This window comes from Ooceraea biroi, chromosome 10 (assembly GCF_003672135.1).
Source record: "Ooceraea biroi isolate clonal line C1 chromosome 10, Obir_v5.4, whole genome shotgun sequence".
Lineage (NCBI taxonomy): Eukaryota > Metazoa > Arthropoda > Insecta > Hymenoptera > Formicidae > Ooceraea > Ooceraea biroi.
The window spans coordinates 1,504,304-1,527,058 of record NC_039515.1 but is presented as its reverse complement, the minus strand read 5'-3'; the positions used below and the strand labels follow the sequence as shown (position 1 = coordinate 1,527,058).

General features: G+C 40.6%; 3 protein-coding genes across 5 annotated transcripts; 2 read left to right on the top strand and 1 right to left on the bottom strand.

Moving 5' to 3' along the window:
• The first annotated feature begins 663 nt into the window (after nucleotides 1-663).
• Nucleotides 664-3,688, top strand: LOC105274709 (inositol polyphosphate 1-phosphatase). The gene is made up of 5 exons (XM_011331040.3): nucleotides 664-940; nucleotides 1,466-1,682; nucleotides 1,767-2,037; nucleotides 2,309-2,477; nucleotides 2,729-3,688. Exons 2-5 carry the CDS (start codon nucleotides 1,470-1,472, stop codon nucleotides 3,189-3,191), a joined length of 1,116 nt encoding a protein of 371 aa, XP_011329342.1. The 5' UTR covers nucleotides 664-940; nucleotides 1,466-1,469; the 3' UTR covers nucleotides 3,192-3,688.
• On the bottom strand, nucleotides 3,398-7,923 carry LOC105274710 (GATA zinc finger domain-containing protein 10). 3 transcript variants are annotated; one of them, XM_011331042.3, is made up of 3 exons: nucleotides 7,741-7,923; nucleotides 4,306-4,509; nucleotides 3,398-4,028 (listed from the first exon to the last, which is right to left on the bottom strand). In XM_011331042.3, exons 1-3 carry the CDS (start codon nucleotides 7,747-7,749, stop codon nucleotides 3,702-3,704), a joined length of 540 nt encoding a protein of 179 aa, XP_011329344.1. In that variant the 5' UTR covers nucleotides 7,750-7,923; the 3' UTR covers nucleotides 3,398-3,701. The 3 variants fall into 3 exon arrangements, with proteins under 3 accessions (XP_011329344.1, XP_011329345.1, XP_011329343.1); XM_011331043.3 differs by lacking the exon at nucleotides 7,741-7,923 and adding an exon at nucleotides 4,627-4,767; XM_011331041.3 differs by lacking the exon at nucleotides 7,741-7,923 and adding an exon at nucleotides 4,657-4,766.
• A 4,747-nt stretch (nucleotides 7,924-12,670) lies between these two features.
• Nucleotides 12,671-21,341, top strand: LOC105274708 (protein naked cuticle homolog 2). The gene is made up of 5 exons (XM_011331039.3): nucleotides 12,671-13,407; nucleotides 16,469-16,689; nucleotides 16,984-17,427; nucleotides 17,889-18,190; nucleotides 18,313-21,341. Exons 1-5 carry the CDS (start codon nucleotides 13,344-13,346, stop codon nucleotides 19,004-19,006), a joined length of 1,725 nt encoding a protein of 574 aa, XP_011329341.1. The 5' UTR covers nucleotides 12,671-13,343; the 3' UTR covers nucleotides 19,007-21,341.
• Nucleotides 21,342-22,755: the final 1,414 nt, after the last annotated feature.

Here is a 22,755-nt window from a genome sequence, read left to right as displayed (position 1 = left end):
TATGTGAAAATCTTGTACCTACTTATACATACATACAAGAGTAAGTCACCTCGAAAAGCTTCATTATATTCCTTTATTTTATCCCGAGTGGTGGCCGCCGCAATTTTGTGCGTACAAATTGCCAAATTTTTATAAAAAGCATTTTATTGTGCAAATGGCAGCACCATCGCGAAGAAATTCCCTGGTCACTTCAGGATCACCTTAAGGGGATGCTGGAGTTGCTAGTGAAACAGTGTTACCATTAGCATAAAATTTAAACTTAAAATGCTTTTTATAAAAATTACGCAATTTGTACGCACAAAATTGCACCCAAGCAGTCTCGGAATAAAATAAAGGAATATAATGAAGCTTTTAAAAGTGCCTTTAGAAGCGTAATAAAAAAGAAATTCCTAATCTGCTTGATTCTGTAAAGCAGATTAGGAATTTCTTTTTTATTATTGCAATTTTGTGCGTACAAATTGCGTAATTTTTATAAAAAGCATTTTAAGTTTAAATTCTGCGTTACGCAGAAAATACATGCCATGTGACTTCAGCCGTACTGTGCGTAGGTCACGACCTTTATAATATCTAGTGACTTTACTTTTCCTTTCCGCTTTCGCTTTGACAAACCTCATTTCTGCGCAAGTGCGATGATAATACGTTTATTGATATACTCATACGTCAGGGGCACAACACTGGGGATTCCGAAGGGGACAGTCGTCAGGTGCACAACGATTGTTCCGAGTTTTTTTTTTCAACTTGTTATTTCGTATTTTGTATTTCACTCAATTTTGCAATTGGCCGTATCGAACCTGAAAGGGATCGGGTGCCATTCAACACTAAGAAGAAGAAGAAGATACGTCAGGGGCCAGAGCGCGAATAATCTCAACAAATCTCAGTATGCTCAATGTGATGTGTAGGGCAGTGTTTTCGCACGTTACCTACTTGTATATTAAACTAGGTAAGTCGTATAAAAAATATCCTAAATTTTTCTAATTTTTGTTTAACTCTATATAAAATATTTCTGTGATTTTACTTTTATAATTCTTCCACTTACAAATAATTACAAAATCAAATTTTTTTGTATGACCAAATACAATTGTATGTAATTGAAAATTTAAATTGCATGCCTTGAAAAATGTACAATTGAACGCTTAACATTGATACGCATGATTTGATATTTTTCCAAGAATGTGCAATTATTCTGTTACAATGTATACAATTATTTGTATTAAATCGGAATTAAGTTATTGATGTTTTAAATAAACAAAGCTTCTTTGAAGGAATTATTGATGCAATTTAATACGCAACAGTGCTTCTACGTTACGTTTATAGGAAATCAATATCTTTAATTGTCATCCAATAGAACTTGTTGGGATTCTCGTGTCAACATCTTCTCTGTCCTGCTAATTCTTTTTTTACGTACATGTAATGATAATATTAATGGAAAGTTTAGTTTTCTAAGTTTATTCCCAAATTATTTTAGAAAAATGAAGAATGGCAGCAGATTACTTCAAATTCTCTTACAAGCTTCAGAGAAGGCAGCAAATGTTGCCAGGGCTTGTCGACAGAATGAGGAACTGTTTCCACTTCTAATACAAGAAAAATCTTCAGAAGAGAAAAATCCGCGCTTTTTCCACGATTTTAAAACCTTAGCTGACGTACTTATTCAGGAAATTATCAAACATGACATAGGAGTTGAAGTAAGCGTAAACTGTCTCCTTTAATTATCAGAATATCAGGTTCTTTTTACTTCTATTGACTGTCAACTTTATTATCACAAATAGTTTCCAGAGTTGCCTAAATCAACGAAGGGCGAAGAAACTAACGTATTCAAGAATGCCGCAAATGAAACCATCATCGTCGAAGTATGCCCGTGCTGCGAAGATACAGCAAAATTGTTGGCCAGAGTTATGAACGACGACGTAGCGGCAAGGTTACTCGCTACTGAAGTCCACAAGGACGTTCAGTTTTCGGATGTATCCACCGATGTAAAAGAGATTCCCACGGATCTTGAGATTGATATGAATGATATTGGTATTTGGATAGATCCTATTGGTAGGTATATTAAAACGTATAACAAACATGACGCGAGATTAAATGTATCTTAATCGATATTTGGTAAATTTACGGTAACTCAGGGCAAGAATAAAAGAATGTAAAATTTGTATAATATTATGGTAAAATAATGTCTCTGTCTCTCTCTCTCTCTTTTGTTACTAAGAACTGTAATTGGCCTGTAAACCGAGACACGGTGCTTGTAAGAACTTCTGTTTGTTTTATAGTCAATTAATGCTTACCTGTGGAGCAATTCGTGGAACTTTTGTAGATTCAACAGCAGATTACATAAATGCAATAGAGACGGTGGATGAGAAAACCGGTTTGCACGTACGCGGTTTACGCTGCACCTGTGTATTAATTGGAGCGTACCAGAAGAGTACGGGAGTGCCAATTATGGGGATCGTTAATCAACCCTTTTACACCAACGTCGATTCACGGTGAGTCGAGTGAAGCGATAGATAAATTTGAGATAAAGACCCAAGATGTAAAGTTTCTTTTTATTATTCTGAACGGAATTATATATTTTCTAAAATATGTTTGCTATAAGAGCGGATACATCTATTTCTCTGTTTGCAATAATTTATTCTTAATATGCTTTACATTTTAAATAAAATATATTTAATTGCATTCTCTCCTTTGTGATATATCTATACTATATCAATACTAGTAAATGCTATCGTCTGGACAGGTGGACAGGAAAATGTCACTGGGGTATTGCGACGAGCGACATTACCAAATCTTCCATAAGCAACCCTATAAACCTTAACGCCAATAAACTCATTTTGATCAGTCAATCCGAGGACGAAGAGGTGAGAACGAAGCTACTGGACGAAGGATTTACACTGTTGGAGGCGACCGGAGCAGGATACAAGCTACTGCAAGTTGCTCTTGGACACGCAGGTATCTACAGTTTATCAAAACCTTCCACTTACAAGTGGGATACATGCGGACCACAAGCAATCTTGGCATCGCTAGGGGGAGATGTTATCAAGTTTAAAGAATTTATCGTACGTCCAACCGCAGACGATTTGACTATCACTTATCTGTCTGCCTGCACGAGTAACAACAAGTCAGGTTTGATAGCATATAGAGATGTCGAAAACTTGGAAAGTGTCAAGGAAGCACTTTGTAAACCATGTCTTGATACATAAACTCTAACGTGATGAAGATGTGATAATGATAAAACCTGACATCCTATATTTCGAAGATTTTCTCTATCTCTATTTTACCATATGACATATATTTATATATGGTTATAGATAAATAACGCAAATTATATATTGAGTATAAGTTGTACAATTGAAACTCTTATTCTATAAATTTTATGGAGAAAGATTTAATATAAATAATATTTTCCTTATAAATGTTCTCTTTATTATTAATTTGTGATATTATCTGTACACTTTTCAATCAGATCTGTCATATAATTGTTGTCGATGCATCTAACAACATTAAGTCGATAAAACAATATTATTTATCGCTGATTTATGTAATTGTGACAAATTGTCAATCGCAATGTAATTATTAATGTGAACTCTGATGTAGATTTAGTAGGTATAAATGTATCTTTATTTTTATTTATTATGCAACTCTTTGTTGTCCCTTAAAGTGACGACTCTTTAAGAAATATAAATCTCACGTAAAGATTTAAATTTTGTTATTTATTGTTCTCCAAGCCGAATATCTATTATTCCTTCTCCACCGTGATACTGTGGTGTGGTATTGGGTTGATGATTGTTGTGGTTATTATTATTATTATTATTGCTACCATCATTATTGTTATGAGTTGTCGGCATTTGCGGGGTTGTAAATGGTAACCGAGTACCGTCAGTTCGTGTCGGTTCTTGTTGAACAATGATAATTGGTTGGGTCCAGTAATTCCCAGAAGGTTGATGGTGATTTTGATGACCCGGTGGAACGTTCTGCCATTGCCACCATGGTCCTCTGCCGGGATATTGTTGTCGCGTATTGTCAGTAGCAATCACCATCTAACAAAGAATGAAACAGAGAATAATATGCCTTTATGCTTTGCCTTTGCCTTTTCTCTTTCTTTTTGTTTTCTCTTTTACAAGTTTGCAAAATTATTAATTCTTTGTTGAGGTATCACGTTTAGTTAAAGAATTACTATAACAATTACAAATGGTATGAAACGAAAAAGAAGGATCTATTTTGTTATAAATAATTTCGCAATTAAACCGATCACGAGGAGTAAATAAAATTATATATATTATATTGTCATATATAAATCTAATAGATTTATATTACTATGTCATTTGTTTTTGGGCTCTGGCACACCCACTCGACGTCGGAACCAAATGCGTTTTGATTGATCTGTTGCGGGTATCCCCATGACGTGCCGCGAACATTATTTCCTCTTCCACTTCCGACACCTGGACCATACTGCTCCCACCCTCCGGTAGCTTCAATGACGACGAATGACGCAATCGCGATCAACAGAATCTTCATGTCCTAATGTTCCCAAGGATAATTCACGTATAAATAAAGAACTTACTAGCCCGACAATTTCTTTTCTACACGATTGATTTTTTCAAGTATTACAATAACAGAACAGTGTAAATGCAATACCATTTTTACAATTTACGTCATACAACGTACGGTGAATAGCGCGTATCTCATTCACGGTAGCACGAAGCTCACGGAAAAAAATAGAAGAATCGACCAGTCAGAAAAACCGCGCTTTAATAACCGAACGGTTCTCAGCGACGGTTCCTTATATAGCTAAATTGTATAGCACACATACAAGCCGCCGTTCATCCGGTACTCGATTGAATCTAACTAATACAACTGACGAGGATGAAACGGGGATTTTGCTCGTCGACTACGCGACATCGGCAAATATGATAATGCATTCGGGATTCGTTCAACGAAGGACGGAGCCGCTTTACTAATTGATTAGGGTCATCTCTAAACGATTGGTAATACCAGTTTGGAATTTTGACTATCGAGTAAACATCGCGGACCGCCTGCCGTTGTCATTAAGCATCGGGTTACGGACCTGTGGTCATCGCAAAATTATTGTAATTTATGTCACGATTCGCGGTACGCCGCGGCGTTTAATGTACGAAAGATCAATGAGTGTCACGCTGAGTACGCCGTATCTTTTTCTTTTCCAGAACGTTTCGTGTAATATGTCTTGTAATTTCATGCTTTCGATCGATAGTCCATCCGCAAATACGAATAAATTAATTTTCAAGAAAAACATTTTGTAATAAATTAATTAAACATTAAAATTGTGGATATTATTAAGAGGATGCTTGCGATGATCGTTATCCGTCGATTACAAATTAATGTACGTTCCAAGTAGCAAAGTGACGTCAGAAGACGGGATATGACGTCAACATGTCATTTTGCTACTTGGGATAAAATTCTAATAAATCTTGATGATTCTTTTTTTAGATTACTTCATGATAAAGAGATAAAATATATATTAGTTTTTCGAAGTTTTAATCATAATTACAATTGATGAGGTTTCAGAAATTTAATTAGAGATTGCAAGTCTCCCCATTGTGTTCTTATCGAAAATAAATGATAAGCATGCCCATTTTGTAAGAAGCCTGGACATTATCCAGCTATTTCGTATCTTAGATTAATCTCACGGAAATAGAAATGTCTACTCCGCGTCGCTGTTCTATAGTGGGTAACGAGTGCAAAACTTTAACATTAACGCGTCATTATGTCAGAAATATACGATTTCACGTGCAGTTTTCCTGCAGTTGTGTAATCTTTTGTGGTGCAGGAATTGTTCAGTGCAACATCACGCTCCTTGACTTGTTGATATGTAACGGCATATTAGAATCAATTAAGTATCAATTCCTGTGGCTAGATGGCAGCACTATGATGATCGAACGTCCGGCCACGAGCTGCTAACCTTCTAATTGTATTCGCTCATATTCATCCTTAATTAAAAGAGCATTTTATTTAAATGAATGCGAATTGACTTAACGAATTTCTTGGAAATTCGGGAATTAATTTTATTTCTCTGATATATTATTAAATTGTTATAATAAAGTCAAATTTATAAGAACCTGTGTGTGTATGGAAGTTTATATATATATTTATAAACTTTCTGAAATCGTTCTTAAGTAGCAAAATGACGTTAGAAAACGACATAATTTATAAACCAAAAATGGACGTCTTGTGATGTTATTCTGTTGGATCATCTCTTCATCACGTCAATCTATGTATAAATTATACGTGTAGAATGATTTTTCACGCATCTGCAATTAAAATAATTTATTATCTAATTCTGCCCTGCTATCGCGCTTATTTTCGGTAATCTTTAGATGGATATTTTTCATTTTCTCTCGCCGGCGTTCTATTTTTCTTCGACTGGGCAACGATCCAATCGACCATGGTTCTGTTCCAGAGCAAAACGAACACAAGGTCTTCAATGAACGAAAACACTCTCATCGAGGGGTACGATCGCTTGAATATCGTGTCTCGCTATCGCCAAGAAGCGTTTCCCAAAAATTGTTCGCTATGGTTATCGGAAATTCAGCGTACCAATTATTTTTTAGGTCGTCGGGTTCGAGAAAGCCGGCTTTGACTCGCCCGCATTAATTTGTTAATTTAATGTTCCAGCTTTCTTTCTTTTTCTTTTCTTCCTTCTTTTTTTCTTTCAATGCGGCTTTCGCGTGGCTTTCAAGTTTTAATGCTTCTTATTACTGCGCGCAACTATTGCCTTCCTAATGAGCGCCGTAATTTATAATGCGAGACGGTTGCTTTTGTCGGTTTATTGGGCGCAGAAGCAGGGGACACTTCAAAGGCCCCCCTTATCATTTACGTCACACATTACTCGAATGAGTATCATCGGCTCTTTGAGCACGAACAAAGTTTGTAATTTCGATTATGTATATTTCATTAAAAATATACATATTAAATAAAACCGTGATAGTTTTTGTTCCAGACAATAATTAAGGTAACCAAAGGTATCGACGTCAAGAGCAAAGAAATTGAAACAGATATACAAATATTTGTTACGTTATTCAATATACAATTATTCGACATTACTAATAATAGCTTAATGTTTCATAGTGAATTGTGGAAAGAAACGATTCCCAAACGACAAATAATCATCGCACGAGTAGTCTCTCTCTCTCTCTTTTTCTCTTGCTCTGCCTCAACAACTTTTTCTCAATGTGAAATAATCGACGCGTCTCTCCTTCGCAATCCCACGAGACGCACGTATACACACGGAGAAGACCGCGAACATTAGCGCATCCCTCCGATGTGACAGACCGCGTGTCCATCGTGTCAAGGGACAGAAAAAGAGACGGAGTTCACCAGCGGTCGTGTTTGAAATCGAGTCTACGTCCTCCGCGTACGACGGCGACAACGACAACGACGATGGGGATGGAAGGAATTTTAGTTGTAATGCGGACCACAGAGAGCATTATTTATTAATAGCAAACTCGGATGGCGTCTGTATTGCAGATACACGAGGGAGTGGTGCGCCATGCTAGAGCAAGCGCAACAGCACAATGAATCGTGAACGGATCTCCTCGTATGTCTCTCTCTCTCTCTCTTCCATCGTCAGGATAACCGCTCGTTCGATCTTTCTTCTTTTCGTTTTCTCTCACCGCCTCGCTCTATCTCCTTCCTTTTTCCTTCTCTTTCTCTCTCTCTCTCTCTCACACACACACACACACACACACATTTAAGATGCCTCGATCTTTTCACCTTTCTCATTCTTTTTCTGTCGAACCGTTTGGTCGTCGTCGTGTTTTCTCTCTCCTTTCCGCTTCGTGTCCCGCTCGCTCCCACATCACTTGCTTATTCACTTTAGTTTCTCTCTTTCCCTCTCTCTCTCTCTCTCTCTCTCTTTCCCTGTCTCTCTTCTTCGCGCGGCCATCCTCTCACTCGCGCGTCCATGGGACGGTTCTCCGTTGTAGGAGAGTGGACGAACGCTTTGTCGGCGCCCGCGGCCGAGATCAAACGCACCGACCGCTTCCTCCTTTCCCCGCGCCATAACACGACCAAGACTCCACCGTTCGTCCGCCCCTCCGCCCCGGCACCACTCACTCTCTCGATCTCTCTCTCTCTTTCTTCCTCCTTCTCCTTCTTTTCCGCCGGTATCGTCCGGCAAGCCGCATCAAGAGAAGTCCAGCAAAACCGACCGTCGCCGGTCTACCGGCCGGATCGACGAGTCGCTCTCTCGCTGCACTCGCTCGCGGCAAAACCGTATTATAGCCTTTTCTGTATCCTGTCCCCGTACGTCGGAGGCCTCCGTGTATCTCGCGACCAGTAAGAGAGCCTGCGACGTTTTCGGCTCTCCGTCTCTGTCCCGCGAGAGAGGTCCATTCCGTCCCTCCCGCCCCACGATAAATATTTACCTCGCCTTCTTGACGCCGTTACTGTCTAATCGACGCAATCGCGCGCGACGCTCCCCAATCAGTCAAACGACCGGCTGCGCGTTCACGTGCGATCAAACGGCGTCCTCGGTCTCGAGTCTCCGGGACGCGAGCTTTGTTCTCAGATATCCAGCCGGTGATGCTGACGTGCATGCAGAGGTACAGCCGATTGAAATTGATGTATTATCGCTCGACAGTTACGGAGATACGGACGAGCCGGAATAATCATGTTTATTCCTGATCCAAGAAGAATGAGCGGATCAAAGCGATTTTTCGCGTTGAAAGAGATCGAACTTGTCAAAGTTGTAACCGATTTTCGCAATCCTGCGCAGACGCGACGTACGGATAACCGCCGGTGAGATCATTTAAGATGTGTAACGAAACGAATGGGTGAAAGAGAGAGAGAGAGAGAAAAGAAAGATAGCAGTGATTGAGTTCTCGGCGGTGGCACAAGGCATCTGGAAATAGTTTATTATTAATAGATGACTCGAATTTACGAAGAGAAAGAGGAAAAGAGAGTGCTCGCTGTCGGCGTTATTTCGAGGCTAGTCTGTACCCGCGTTTTTGAGCAGCACGTTTTATTCCCCTTACTGCCGAACGGCGCACGCGGGGCTCTCCTCCGTCCCTCCCCTACTACCGAGCCGCCATCCCGCTCCCTCCGATCCCTCTCGCAACCCCCGCTGACTAGCCGCCGTTTCCCTTTTGCCTCTGTCCTCCCTCGCCACGCCGCTGTTCCTTCATCCCTCCCATCTCGCCCGACCCGTCCCTTCCATCGGCCTTCTCTGCCGCCTCTTAAAAACGAGACTTGCCGCCGACTTTCCGACAAAGGAATAAAGAAAAGAAACAACTAGCCACGCTACGCGGCTGAGGATGGCACGGTAAACCGTACCGCGTCGCAACGCGGCGTGGCATGGCGCGGAGCGGCGTGGCGCGGCACGGCACGGCGCGGCACAACATAGCACGCCACAGCATGGCGGGTAGAGAGCCTTTCTGTATAGGGAGTGGGAGGGGGATGCATCGGGCCGACCAGCCGACCAGTGGCGTAGTTATCCGGGGCCCGATATATCAAAATTTCACAATTATATGCTAATTTTGTATTTTCAACTGGATGTTCTTAACTCGCACGGAAGCAATGGTATTTCTCACCTGAACCGCGCGAAATCGAGAAAGCTATTCGAATTAAAACGTACACCAAAATTCTGTGTTCCAGGAAGTAAATCGTGAATAACAAGGTTGGATGAACAGAAGTGCGTGCAATATCCAATATAAGTATACTAAAGGTTTAAAAATAAAATTTGGATGTATTTTAAAGCGTTTCCACTCGGAGCATCTCTATTAAACATAGTATATCGTCTAATTCACAATAAAAGTATTCAACTTTCGCGAATATTTCTATTATTAGGATGTAGTTTTAACAACACAGTCAGTGAAACAATCGGCTAGAAAGGTAGCAACTGAAAATAAGCAAGAAGAGATTCGCAAGAATGGAACATATTAGTTACGCTGCTCGCAGATTACGTGTCTACAAAGGGTCTACGAGGGTTTACTGGGAGCTGTCACCAACGGTGGCTCTACGAATTTCCGAGCATTTTCTCTGATTTATGTGACCTGGTGCGCTACAACAGCTCATCGTTCTTGTCGGCGAGCTCTTGTCATCTATGTGGCCTTGTCACGGCAGGGTCGACGAAATCGGGCAGAAAACCCAGCATACAAGTGTACGTATTGAGGACCCGCAGTTGCAACAGATACGGCCCACTGCTATAGTGAAATTATGGTGGGGGATGAATCTCCATTGGTCGCTTTAGAGGCGTTCCCACGCCTTGTGCCTCTAGGTCTACTCATTGTACATACGTATGTACCGGTACTGAACCACGTAGCTGGAGCGCTGCAATATTGCTTCGTACTTGCCGCGTGCTGGTTTATCCACCAAGTCCCGAAACATAGTCATGCGACTGCTCAGTCGTGGTGGTCGTAGACGAGGCTCCTCGTATATCGTTTCGCAGAAGTGTACGAGCGCTATCGAGAAACACTCGTGCAACCCTTGCACGTTATTGCGGTCGGCTTTTGCTGCTGGATTGAAATTAAAATCAAAAGTTCGAGGAAAGAGAATAGCAAGGAAAAAATTAAGTTCTTATTATAATATTCAAGTTTGACATGGGGAAATGAATGAATGTGTTAAGGTCAATATTGTATACCAAGTCCCTTTCTTGGCCCAGGCTGAAAGAAAGAAATAATTGATGGAACATTCAAGTTTGGTATTTCATTTACGCAGCCTTGCAAATGAAGCGAGTTTTAGTTTCTTGTCTACCGTAAAGTTTTATATTTCCCGAGAACACAAAAGTAGAAGCAAAATATTTGGCAAAATAAAGCAGTGCAACGTATCATCACGATACGGTCACGGCTTGCAAATATACGTAAACGTTATTTAATTTTGCGATATTTTCAGAAGGTTATTTATAAAAAAGGCCCCGCGTCTTGTTTTTGTCCGGGTTAATTGTTTCTCTTCTTTTTATTATTTCGACCGAATGTAGTGCTAACAGTAGCGTATAACGCAACAGTTCGAGTTGCGCGATAGCGTTAGAACGCGTTGTCGGCGCGCTTCAGTGCGAAGCGGCGAACTTCCTTCGATGGTGACGCCTATGTTTCTTCTGAAACACCGCTAGGAGATAATAGCGTGCGGGTACAGTCTCCAAAAAGAGTATTTCGGATTTGACACATACGTAGCTTTTCCGAGTAGCGAGCCGATGCGCAACACACAGTAAAGTATCCTAAATGGAGGATCCTTGACGAAATGGCAAACTCGGGATGCTTTTCTGCACTTCCCCCCCCCTTCTTTCTGTCTCCCCTTCATCCGCTAGCTTCTGTTTCATTGAAACAACTGTCGAAGCAACTGTGCGCTTAAGAACGACGGCCAGTACGTGCCATCAGCGTAACACATAAAGCGATCCGATGCCGAGTAATAGATATCGATTCTGGCAAAAGTAGGCCGGAAGTTTAGCATTTCATAATGATCGTCCGCAATGAAATTTTCACTCGAATAAAATACACGTGCGAAGGAATGCTTCATACTTATTCATCGCGTGAATTTACAGACAAAAGCGAAACAATGAACTCTCGATTTCTAGATAAGTTATCCCGAGCTGTCGTTATTAAAATCGTTATTAATATTATTATTATCGTTATTAAAATTGCCATGACGTATGATCGCTGTAATCAATTTTACTTTGACCCCGATAAATAAATAGTGTCATAATTTTGCACGAGAAATTTCGCGCGAGAGAATCATCATTTTGCGTCGAAATCAAAACAGAAACATGGCCACGCTTGTACCTTTAAGTGCGCAGCGTGACTTTGTGTTCTGTGATTAAAGATGTTAAAAATCAACTAGTGTTCCTTGATGACACATTAGGCAAAATCGAGCGCGTCATGAATCAACTCGAAACAAGTACAAACAATTAGTATACAAACGCGGCTTTCGAGAAGCAAACTCGATTCGATGCATCCAAAACCATCCTAACACAATTATTCCTGCCGGTGGCAATCGGAAGCGAGAATTCACGTAATATATCACTGGCAGATCGACGCGATGCAAGACGTCCGCCGGTGTCGTTTCTTTTCGCATCAAAACGCGGCAGTAACTGCGCGACGCTAATCTTTTCTCAGCGTTAAGCCTGTTTTCTATCATCCGAAATTTACATAAACAATCACGGTTTTCGTTTAAGTCGTATTTCAAGCGCAGCACCAGTATCAAAATTTTTAAACAAAAATCACATATTTCAGCTATAAAAATTATAATTTACAATAATAAATCGAAAACCCCGTAGCCTATAGGGCGCTACAAGTTTGTCCATAAAAGCAAAACATTTAGAGCGTAAAGTGTATTTAAAAATTCGTACCTCGTATTAATCGACGTACCGCCGTGTAATCATACCAACAGCGTTCTATTATAATTCGAGATCGTGCGAATCGGGCTTCACAGCGTAAGCTTTACGGAGGAAGACAACGCGTTCGCTTGCTCTCGGGTAAACGGGTATGCAAAGGAGAAAGAGAAAATAAGAAAACGGAAGGGTCGGGGAGCCGTCGCGCCTCCTGTTTGTTCCCGGGCCCTGCGTATCCCTGATCCGGCCCTGGGCGACGACGAACCACTGGAGCGCGGGCTGCCTGCCTGGGCCGCACGATGATGTGGTGGTGGCTGCTGTGCAGCGACGGTGCCATGTCGACGGCACGATAGTGTATTGGAGCCGATAGTAGTGGTAGTAGTGGCAGGATGGTGGGGAATTACAGGGAACGTGCTTTCAGGAGAGGACGAGCGCTCACAGTCGCATCCGAGTCACGAGGGGTGGGTTGTCGTTCGCTCGCGGAAAGAGGTTAACCGTAACCTCGCGTTGCGCTTCGTTGGCCGAGTGAGCGAGAAAAACTACGCGGTAGCTGCATCGTCGTCTACTCGTCGGCGTGCCAGGACCGCGTGAGTGTTTCCTAACCTGTAACGCCCGATGGAGAGGCTGTCGCACTCGCTCGCTCGGACTCGCTCGGCAGGCTCCGCCACGAGCACGTGTATACGGTGCACGATCGCGGCGGTCCTGTGTTAACGCGCGTACGCGCAGCGCTCGCTCGGAATCTCAATGGTGCGTGGCGTCGAGCCTGTGAAGTTTGTGCGCGCCTGTGTCCCCTTGTTGAAGTTTCCGGAAATCGCTGCCGAGTGACAGATCGCCCACGGCGAGGAGGTCTCTACGCGGACGATCGTGTCGGGAAGCGGAAGTGCCTGGGAAAGAGAGGAGAGTACTCGGTTCCGGCCAGTGAGTTTCGCAGTCGATTCAAAATTTTCTGGAACAAGAACAGGCTCGAACAGGCTGTCGCGATCGGAAAACGGGTAATCCGGGTGCGGAACTCGAGGGATCACGGATCGGGATTGCACGCACGTATGAAGATCCTATGGCTAACGTATTAGTAAAGTGGTGGCGAGCAAGGTTCCTCGCCGGCTACAGACCCTTTTCTGGTAATGATTTTTCTCTTTCTCTCCTGGACGAACTTGCTTAGATGAGCTCTCAGGGATGTGCGCGACATCGAGATCCTGCGATGAAGAATGTTGGTTCTACGTGGCGCCCAGCATGATCAATTGTCCGCGGTGACGGAATGATGTTAAGCTTGATACAGGATCCTGTTAAACACACGTGGCGTTCACATATCACATTGATTTTGTTACATTGATACTGTTACTTGGATTAACTTGGATGCCTCTGTAACATCGCAACGATTGTAACATTCACGACCTCCATGGCAATAAAGGCATTGAGGTTTTTAGTGAATTTGTTTTAACTGCTGTAATGCTTTCTATGTTGCAAGATAAACAACTACAAATAAAATTTTTATTACGGATCTCGATATTGCTCACATCGCACTTATACACACAATCAATGATAAAATATGTTAATCATCAAACTCGTTTGCTTAACATGAATTTTTTGCTTAGAGGAATTATTTATCAACTCAAAGTATAAATATAAACTCAAGTACACGTAACGATATAATTTTTAAATATTTAATCTAATGACAGAATCGCCATTGATATTGAATAATAAGCAAAGCGTAACCGGTAACGTAAAAGGTTCAGTTTTAACGAACACATGGAAAGAATTCTTATTGTCGTTATCTTATTGTTTTAGTTTCGCCATTGAAAATTTTGATTTTAAATGGCGAAACCAAAATAATTAGATTAAAATCAAAATGTGATGATTGAAACAAAAAAAATTAAGAAGGTTGTTAACAATCATTCATGGCGTATCTGTTGAGTTACAATTTCTAAGCACAGTGTACCGCGAAAGTTACTTAGTTTTCGCCGCAATGATAGTCTCTAACGTATCAAATGTCGAAGGCAACTTCACGTTACTCGTTTCTCAGGACGCATATATCCGCATATCGTCCGTTCGAATGCAATAGCTATGTCTATCGGACATCCATACTGTGTACTCATTAAACCGGACAGGTTTATGACCGATTATACAATGGTTGAATGGATGAAGAAATACAAAGTTGGCAATTTAGAATGTAAAAGCCAAAACGAGAGACGAGAGAGTCGTTCAAGACGAGATGCCAGGAAATCTCGACAATAAAGTGCGATTCAACGTTAATTTCGCTTTCAATTCGGATCTTATACGTACATCATTTATACGCCATTTGCGCATTATGCAATCACTCGCTTGCGTATATATCTATATTTGGTAAATTTCTATATCAGCGTCATCACCTCCGATTTGGTTCAAAATTTACCTAAAATGAAGTTTCCTATAATTAAGAGCTATGATATTTTAAGGCAGGGAAACAATATATTCATTGTTTATTAAAAAGTTATTAATAAAAGAAGTTTAATGATTTTGCACGAATTTTCAGTTGTCTACGCGAAAGGAACAGGTTTAATTAGGTTAGGTTAGGTTAGGTTAGACTTGTGGGGAAGGGATACTCCGCTCTTCCCCGCCCACATTTCTACTTTTCATATTCATAAATTTCTTATAGATTCGCAGATTTAAGTAAACAATAATTTTATTGTTTGCCCTCGTGTATCTTTGTATATCTTTTCGCACTTCAGTTACTATTTAAAAGAAATTATAACTACCCTATTGAAAAGAACACTGTCAATAAATACAACTACCATTTTATAATTCCACTTTGTACAATAAGTATAAACAGCAAAAGTGTGGACTTCGCCCCTCCCCTTGCATGCTCTCTCCGCACAAATCTAACCTAACCTAACCTATTCTAACTCAATCCGTAATTCCTTCTTTTCTGTAAAGAATGATTTTCAGTTTTTTATTATAAAGTACCGCTTAATGATTTTCCTCAAGAACGACATATTGTTTCCCCGCCTTTAAACTATCATAACTCTTAATTGTAAGTCGAAAGGAAGCGCCATGTAAATTTTGAACCAAATCGAAGATAATGACAATAATATAAAAATTTATCCTATATTTGTATAAGAAAGAAAGAAAGAGAGAAAGAATGATAAAAAAGCAAGTTTTATGCACATGATTTTAACTATCCATATCATCCAATCCAAAATTAATACGAATACTTACGTGAAGATGATTAATGTCTAACAAAGAGCAGGATTCTTCCTCGAAGGAACCCAAGATCCTATTATGCTCTTTAAATAAGCGATACGGCTGTCCTTTGAGTTCATCCTTTGTCCGTCCTCTCTTTGAAGTAGCAGGAATGTGTTTTCAAAGCATTCCATAAATTTTTTTACTCCGAAACTATTATGAACTCGGAAACTTTATTACGTTATGCTACAGATAAAAGAGAATGTGTGCTGATTGTTTTAGCAAAATTCCAACGCAAAATTTTGTATTCTTAATACAAAACTTTGACAATTTGGATTTTGCTGAAAAAATTCGCCGGACTTGCCGGTCGACCGATTGCTGCCTGACGAATAGAAGGGAAATTTTCCACGTGTTAACGACATTGAAGTCTGCGATGAAACAAAAGCAAGTTTCACATTTGATGGTGAAGGGTAGAGCCGGCGTGAAAATTTGATGGTTCCGCTCAGAGCTCCAGCTGCTTTTCCGGTTAACAGTCACTCAAAGGTTTTCTCCTCGGCTGAACGCCATGTGACTGTCGACACGGAGAGCATAAAAATACCGCCTACGCCAAACATCGCGCGGCGGGCACCGGTGCGGATGCCGGCAGCGTGTGTTAAATGCCGCCTTTTATTCGCTTCTCTGCCCCTCGCTTAAAGTGGAGATCGCGTTCGCACAACCAACAGGCAAGCAAGCACGAGGAAGGGTTCCCTAATTTTATGTGTTTTCTCCTTGATGCCTGATAAAATGATCTCGCAAAATGAGTGCGATGATGAAAAACGATTAAACTACCTTCCTTTTTTAAGTTTGAGTTGTTGCATATATATTCGTTATTACAAAAATGGGACGAGTATAAGTTACAAGACAATAGTAAAACGTAGAATTACAACAGCCATAAAAAATACAGTTATGGGACCTAGGTCGAGCCAGATTGTGAGATCTCTTTGAGAGCGGCTTTGTACAATGAACTTTCCATTATCGTTTCAGTCGTAGGGACCAATACGGAAGGTAGCGATTCTGAAGAATTGCTGACGGCCGTCCCGACGACCTGTAACGTCTCGTCGCCGCCACCAACAGAGTCGCAACCGATTCTGATTTCGCCTGCGGAGTTGCCGCAGGTCACAGTTGATGGCCCGAGCGTACCTGCAGGGCCTGCCGGTAATGACGAACAGCCTACTTGCGGTACAACGAAACAGCTTAATTTCGAGGTAAAATATTTTCATTTACGTATCTTAAAGAAGGAAAGCGATAGATTCGTAGCGAACTGCGTTACATAATGCCCGCAAATATATCTAAAGAATTTTCTCTAAAAAATTCTCTAGTATTATATTTGCTAAAATTCAACATTTTATTACATTTATTATTGCGCATTCATATCTATTTGTTACAGCAGTAACTAATGATGTTCTATTATTTATCATGATGTTCCACAGTCGCTCCTTCAGTATCGTACTCAAGATTTCGGTCTGGGTGTTCGTTCAGTGGTCGTGTTCTCGTTGCAGGAATTCGAGTGCGATGTGTCAGTCGCGGAAGGTGATAGGAGGCGACAGGAATTCTCCTTTACCCTGTACGACTTCGATGGCCACGGGAAGATCACGAAGGACGACATAGCCGGCCTAGTGACCACTATTTACGATACGCTAGGTGCTTCGATACAAGTACCGCCATGCGGCAGCAAAACGATTAAGGTGAAACTGACGGTATCGCCGGACCAGCGGACCAGCAGCAACAGCAGTCAGCAGCAATCGCGCAACGCTGCCAGCGGCTGCCTAAACGCCACGCAAACTACGCCGCAGACTACGACGTCGCCTGGTCACCACAATTCGTCGTCCTGTTGCCATCTCAAGCACGCCGCCCCGTGTAGCCATGCGACTGCGACGCATACCGCTCGGCATGGCACGAGTAGAGTTCCTAGAAGGAGAAGAGCACCGCGGTATCGTTGTCAGGTGAGACCTACATTCCTCGTATGCCCACGTACGTACGTGCGTACATACGTACGTATGTACATTGGCCAACCGAACGTCTCTACAATTCGAGTTATGCACGCGGTACGATGCTGCTGAGAAATATGAGAGAGAAGAGAGAAATAAATGCGCGTTTCTTTTGGAAACGGATACCTTTTCTGTGTTTCAATATTTCAATACTAAGCCTGAAAGTTGATAAATAAAATTTTCGCAATTTAAAAGTAAACTTTTATTCTTATATGTTAGATATATATTAGCAAAAAAATGTTTAAATATATCTAAATATCTGAATATAATAAATATTGACTCGGTTGTTTTATTTTGTATATAAAACTTGTAAATTATGTATGTTTTAATTAGTAAAGTACAAATGCATTGTGCTGATAAACTTGTACGTCACGTTTATGTTTGTTTAATTTCATGTCGTCGCAACTTTATTGCAGACTGAGCGGAAAGAAGTGGAGACACACAGTGAAGACGACGACGAGAATGCCCGAACGAATCGAGTGCAGCAGGAGGAGTTGCGTAGGAGAGTCGGTCCGGTGCCCCATTTACCATCCCCCTATTCAAACAGCTCGGAGGGTGATGTGAGCGACGATAGCGACACTTCCCCTGCGTTCTCTCCATTAACGCCACTTCTTATGACGAATCAGAGAAAACGTAGCGGGGCGTTGCAAAGACAACAACTGCTGGAAATAATTCAGGCCAACATGGAGAAGAACAATCTCAGTTTTCATACAACGAGGTAACTTGTCGCGATCCACGTGTGATATAATTAAAGATTATACCATTGAATCAATCAAATTTAACGTAGTCTTTATAAATTAATCTTAATAATATTCAAAGATATTCATTTTTGTCTTACAGAAAACGGCATCAAAACGAGCAACCGCGCATTCCATCCCACAATAGTCCTCACTTGGAAACTTCAAATACAAATCACAATAACGTGGACTGCCAAGCACCTCCTCCGGAGCCTCGTCAGGTGACTTATCACAAGCTAATTCGGGAGAGCACCCATTACAACGCTTCGTTTCCCAAGACGACGGCCAAATCGCGATCGAATCTCAGGAAAGCGCGACACGCAACACCAAGGAACAACACGACGCCGAAGAACAACGCGACGCGTTCCTCCAGTCAGGCCTACACGACGACGTACCCGCACACGTTGAATCGTAACGTGATCGTGCCGACGACCGTCTACAACGAGACATCGCAGTCCGTCAATTCTGGCGGCAATACCCACCGCAACATCGTCAACCTCGTGCCCAATAACAACCAGCAGACCACCAATCATCAGACTATCACCAACAATCACAACAACGCGCAGCGCAACGACGCGCAATTTGTCCAGTCGCAGCAGTGCGGTAGAACCACCAAGAAGCATCAGCTGAAGCACGCGACACGGGAGCAGGACCAGGCGAGAGCGATGGCACAGGTCGTACGTTGGCTCGAACGCGAATTCTCGCAGAACGCGGTGGCGGCGACGTCTGGTCGAAGGCACGTCCACGAGCACATACACCATCACTATCACCATTATCATGCCGAGGCTCTAGTGTAATCGGCGACTACGAATAAGTTCGCGTTCTAGAGATTTTTCTCTTTTTTTTTTAACACATTCGCAACCGGTGGTTTTGAGAGCCTTAGCTGAACGCCGCCTGAATATGAATAAAGATATTGTAGAATTACGTCGCCGGCAATCAGCTAAAGATGTGAAAATGACGTAAAACTACGTCGCCGGCTGCGACTGTGTTAAGATTCCGAGAAGATTCAGTTACAATCGACTGAATTTCATGGAGGAATTCTTAAGATGATCTGCATTTTTATATTATTGCTGTTATTTCGGTGTCAATTGGCTTTTCGCGGCCGTCGTATCGATTTTTTTTGAACAGATGCGTTTGAGAGTTTCGGTGAGTTAATTGTTGTTGAATCTCCAGTTCGTGTACAACGCCAATCAATTTGTATATACATCAGGGATACGCAACTAGATTTTTTGGCGGGCCAAATGTAAAATTTGTAGTTATACCGCGGGCCGCAGTAGCTAAATTTTTTCTCTTTAATATTTTACATCGTATTAATAAATAAAATATTTATTCTATTATATATATTTGAAGAGAGAAAATTTTAATTGTTATTCGGCGATAATAATTCAGTTTATTTTTCATATTTTCTGCGGGTCAAGCTTGGACGTCGCGCGCCGCCAGTTGCGTATCCCTGCCACACAATTCTGTTATCTACAATACGAACATGAATAATAGCGTAGCGGTACTATTCGCATTATTCATGTAAACGACTGAATTTATTATAAAAAGATATCGAACTTTGCAAATTGCAATTGTTAACGGAAAATGGCAGAGCAATTTGCCGAAAATTACTGCGGTAGGTATTTGAGCGTGTTGGACGTGTTAAGTATTGCATACTATTTGCGCAAGTCTCCTGGAGTAAAGACATAGTTACTATAAATCTCAGGCTTATATTATATATCACGTTACGACAATGGAACAAACGTTACCGGACTATTAATCGCGGCCGATCACGCATAATCATGTGCGAGCGCATAGTTTCGAAATAGGAATTGAGAAATGATACATGGACTGTTGCGCGTTGTAGGACCAAATTACATTCCTAGGCAGAAAAGAAAGATGTTCCGAGACTGCTCCTTTTCTTACCGAGGCGCGAAGAAGAACTACAGCTACCAAACTTGTATATAGAAAGTATATCCCAAAGAAAATCTTTTCTTCAGCATACGAATGTTACGATTAAGGGCAATAAAATAAAATAATCGATAGAGTCTCGTAATGACTATAAAAGTGAAGTTTGAAAGGCAGTCTTCTACGAATGTTCCTGCAATTGGAGATTTGCATTGCACTTTTGCAATCCAGCATATTCTGAAGAAAAAACCTCAAACTCAGATTGAATAGTGCTTACCGTATACCCGTACAGTTTTTAGCAAACATAGAGAAGTGATTCGGTGAACAACCTCTTGCATGTAAAACGCGCGTGTGCGCATCCCACTTCCATCACGTTATATCTTAATAATATATTTTTCCCCATCATTTTGATACATATATTTTTCATAAAATACATAAATACATTTTCCTTCGGCAGAAAGAGAAGAGATAAATAGGATAATATTTTTTGCGACGAATTTGGCGAATAGATTTTTAATGGACTTTTTAACTTGAGGCTTGTTTATACAGATGCGTCGATGTCACCTCTGCTGAGAGAGAAAGGACTCGACAAATGATTGAATATCCTTTCATTAAAATATAACGATTTGAAGCTGGGACATTATGTATAACTTGCTAGTCCTGTATTACGACAAATAAGGCTCTTTCATTATCCGCGAGGAGTACAATGGATATCTGGAGAGAGCGTGACAATTGAGTTCTTACTAGTGCCTTGTAATCTTAAACACGTTTCATATTTTTGCAAATGTCGGTCCTCTTTTGCAAATCTTCTTTTAACTCGTTGCATGAGCGCGAACTGTCCCATCAGCTAGGACGTCAAACTGTACTTTTAAGACTTGTGATTTTGCTACTACAATATCTGCTTCCAGAATTTCGATCGTTGTTACTGTTAAATAACGTGTATTATTTATTATTACCGCGCGCGTGAGCGAAACTGATGGAATATCTCGACAATATCTTTCAATCGAGTGTCATAACTGTGGAGTATTACGATTACCTTCAGCGATAGCGATCAATATCGATACGATTAATATTAAGACTAGGTGCATTGACAAATATTATTTGTAAAGGTCCTAGATCATGTTATTATGTTGCGGGATATGTAATTTTATACATATATATATATATATTGACCATTGTAATCCCTGTAGATATCTTCTGTAACTTTTTTTCTATCAATATTTATTAAAACACATTTTTATACTATATCACTCGTATATTCATCTACCAAATGTATGATTTTCTCTGTAAAATAATTGTCGCGTCGTGGAAACCATTAGAACTCATTAAGTCTGTCCGTTTTCTGCTTAAACCGACAGAAAATCGAGGAGTCTTACAGTAAAAAGATAAATTCGCTGGTTTAAGTGACATTAAAAAAAAAGAGGAAAGGTATTGTTCTCGCATATAAGCAGGTAGGCGTGCGTACAAGCTTTACAGATTTGCTCAAATTAAAACTAAAAACAAAAGTACTTATGTGTGCTTACTAATCTAAGAATTCTAGAATTCACTACGATATCAAACAAAGAGAAAAGGATTATTCATTTACGAGGAGGATCGCGCAGAGATCGATTCTCCCAATACATACAGGTTGTTCGTAGTGATCATCATTACAAGTAGAACTTGAAAATGCAAAAAACAATGCGAAAAAATGACGATCGCTTATTCCTATATATACATGTACCACGATCAATATACGTCAACGAATATATACATTATACAGTTAGTTTATTTGCTCTCCTTAGCAAACCAGCATCCGAAGTGCTTATATATATATATATCTATCTAGTAAGAACTAATATTAAGACACTTAATCGTTACGCGAGTCAAAAACGCTCTCATCGTTTCACGTCTTCAAGGGGGATGAAAGGGTAACTGCATTTTGTGGAATTTAATGTTTCCCTCATTGCGAAACGTGCATCTCGTTTCATGTACAATAGCATTGACAATACCATCGGATTGTTTCATTCTCGGTCTAAGAGTAATTGTATTGCGAGCTTAAGAGCAAAAGATGGACAGGTAGAATCTGTACAAGAATAAAAAGTATATTTTCGACAACCGTTTCTGAATGAATTTTTCTAAACTGGGAAAGATCATTTCTCTCGCGCAACGTTTCGTACTCTCTTCAATTATATATTTCATTAATATATTTCAGTGTTGTGTCTAATCAAGTCGGGATAAAAAACGGTATTTAAAAAGTGTATAAATAAAGTACGAGCTTATCGTACCGCCTTATATGCCGGCGATTGTACGCAATTGTGTTCAACTGATTGCACATTATTGACGTTCGCGTATATCTCGTGAATGAAACTCGTTGTGAAAGAAGAGACAAAAAGGAGAAAAAGTAAAAAAAATGAAGCTCGAACGTTGCCAAAGCGAAATCGAGTAAGAATAACATGAGCAGTTCTGTGAGTACTGTTATTAGAATTCTTTACTAAATTTATACAGTATATGCCTTGTATGCGTATATTTCTCAAATACAATGTGCAATGGACCAAATGACAGGATTGATATCTTACTCGTGTGTGTCCCATCTTGAAAATTAAATCCACCTTAACCACTTAGTTATGATAATTATATCGTATTCTATTTTTCGAGCAGAAGTCGATATGCCTGTTTTTTT

Bases quoted from the DNA above. Each gene is read 5' to 3' on its own strand.
- LOC105274709 (XM_011331040.3), top strand. From the start codon at position 1,470: ATGAAGAATGGCAGCAGATTACTTCAAATTCTCTTACAAGCTTCAGAG. The intron at 1,683-1,766 runs GTAAGCGTAAAC...TATCACAAATAG, and splicing joins AACATGACATAGGAGTTGAA to TTTCCAGAGTTGCCTAAATC. The intron at 2,478-2,728 runs GTGAGTCGAGTG...TCGTCTGGACAG, and splicing joins TACACCAACGTCGATTCACG to GTGGACAGGAAAATGTCACT.
- LOC105274710 (XM_011331041.3), bottom strand. From the start codon at position 4,677: ATGAGATACGCGCTATTCACC. The intron at 4,510-4,656 runs GTACGTTGTATG...TGGGAACATTAG, and splicing joins TGAGATACGCGCTATTCACC to GACATGAAGATTCTGTTGAT. The intron at 4,029-4,305 runs GTAATATAAATC...ATTCTTTGTTAG, and splicing joins GCCCAAAAACAAATGACATA to ATGGTGATTGCTACTGACAA.
- LOC105274708 (XM_011331039.3), top strand. From the start codon at position 13,344: ATGGCTAACGTATTAGTAAAGTGGTGGCGAGCAAGGTTCCTCGCCGGC. The intron at 16,690-16,983 runs GTAAAATATTTT...TTCTCGTTGCAG, and splicing joins CGAAACAGCTTAATTTCGAG to GAATTCGAGTGCGATGTGTC. The intron at 17,428-17,888 runs GTGAGACCTACA...ACTTTATTGCAG, and splicing joins CACCGCGGTATCGTTGTCAG to ACTGAGCGGAAAGAAGTGGA.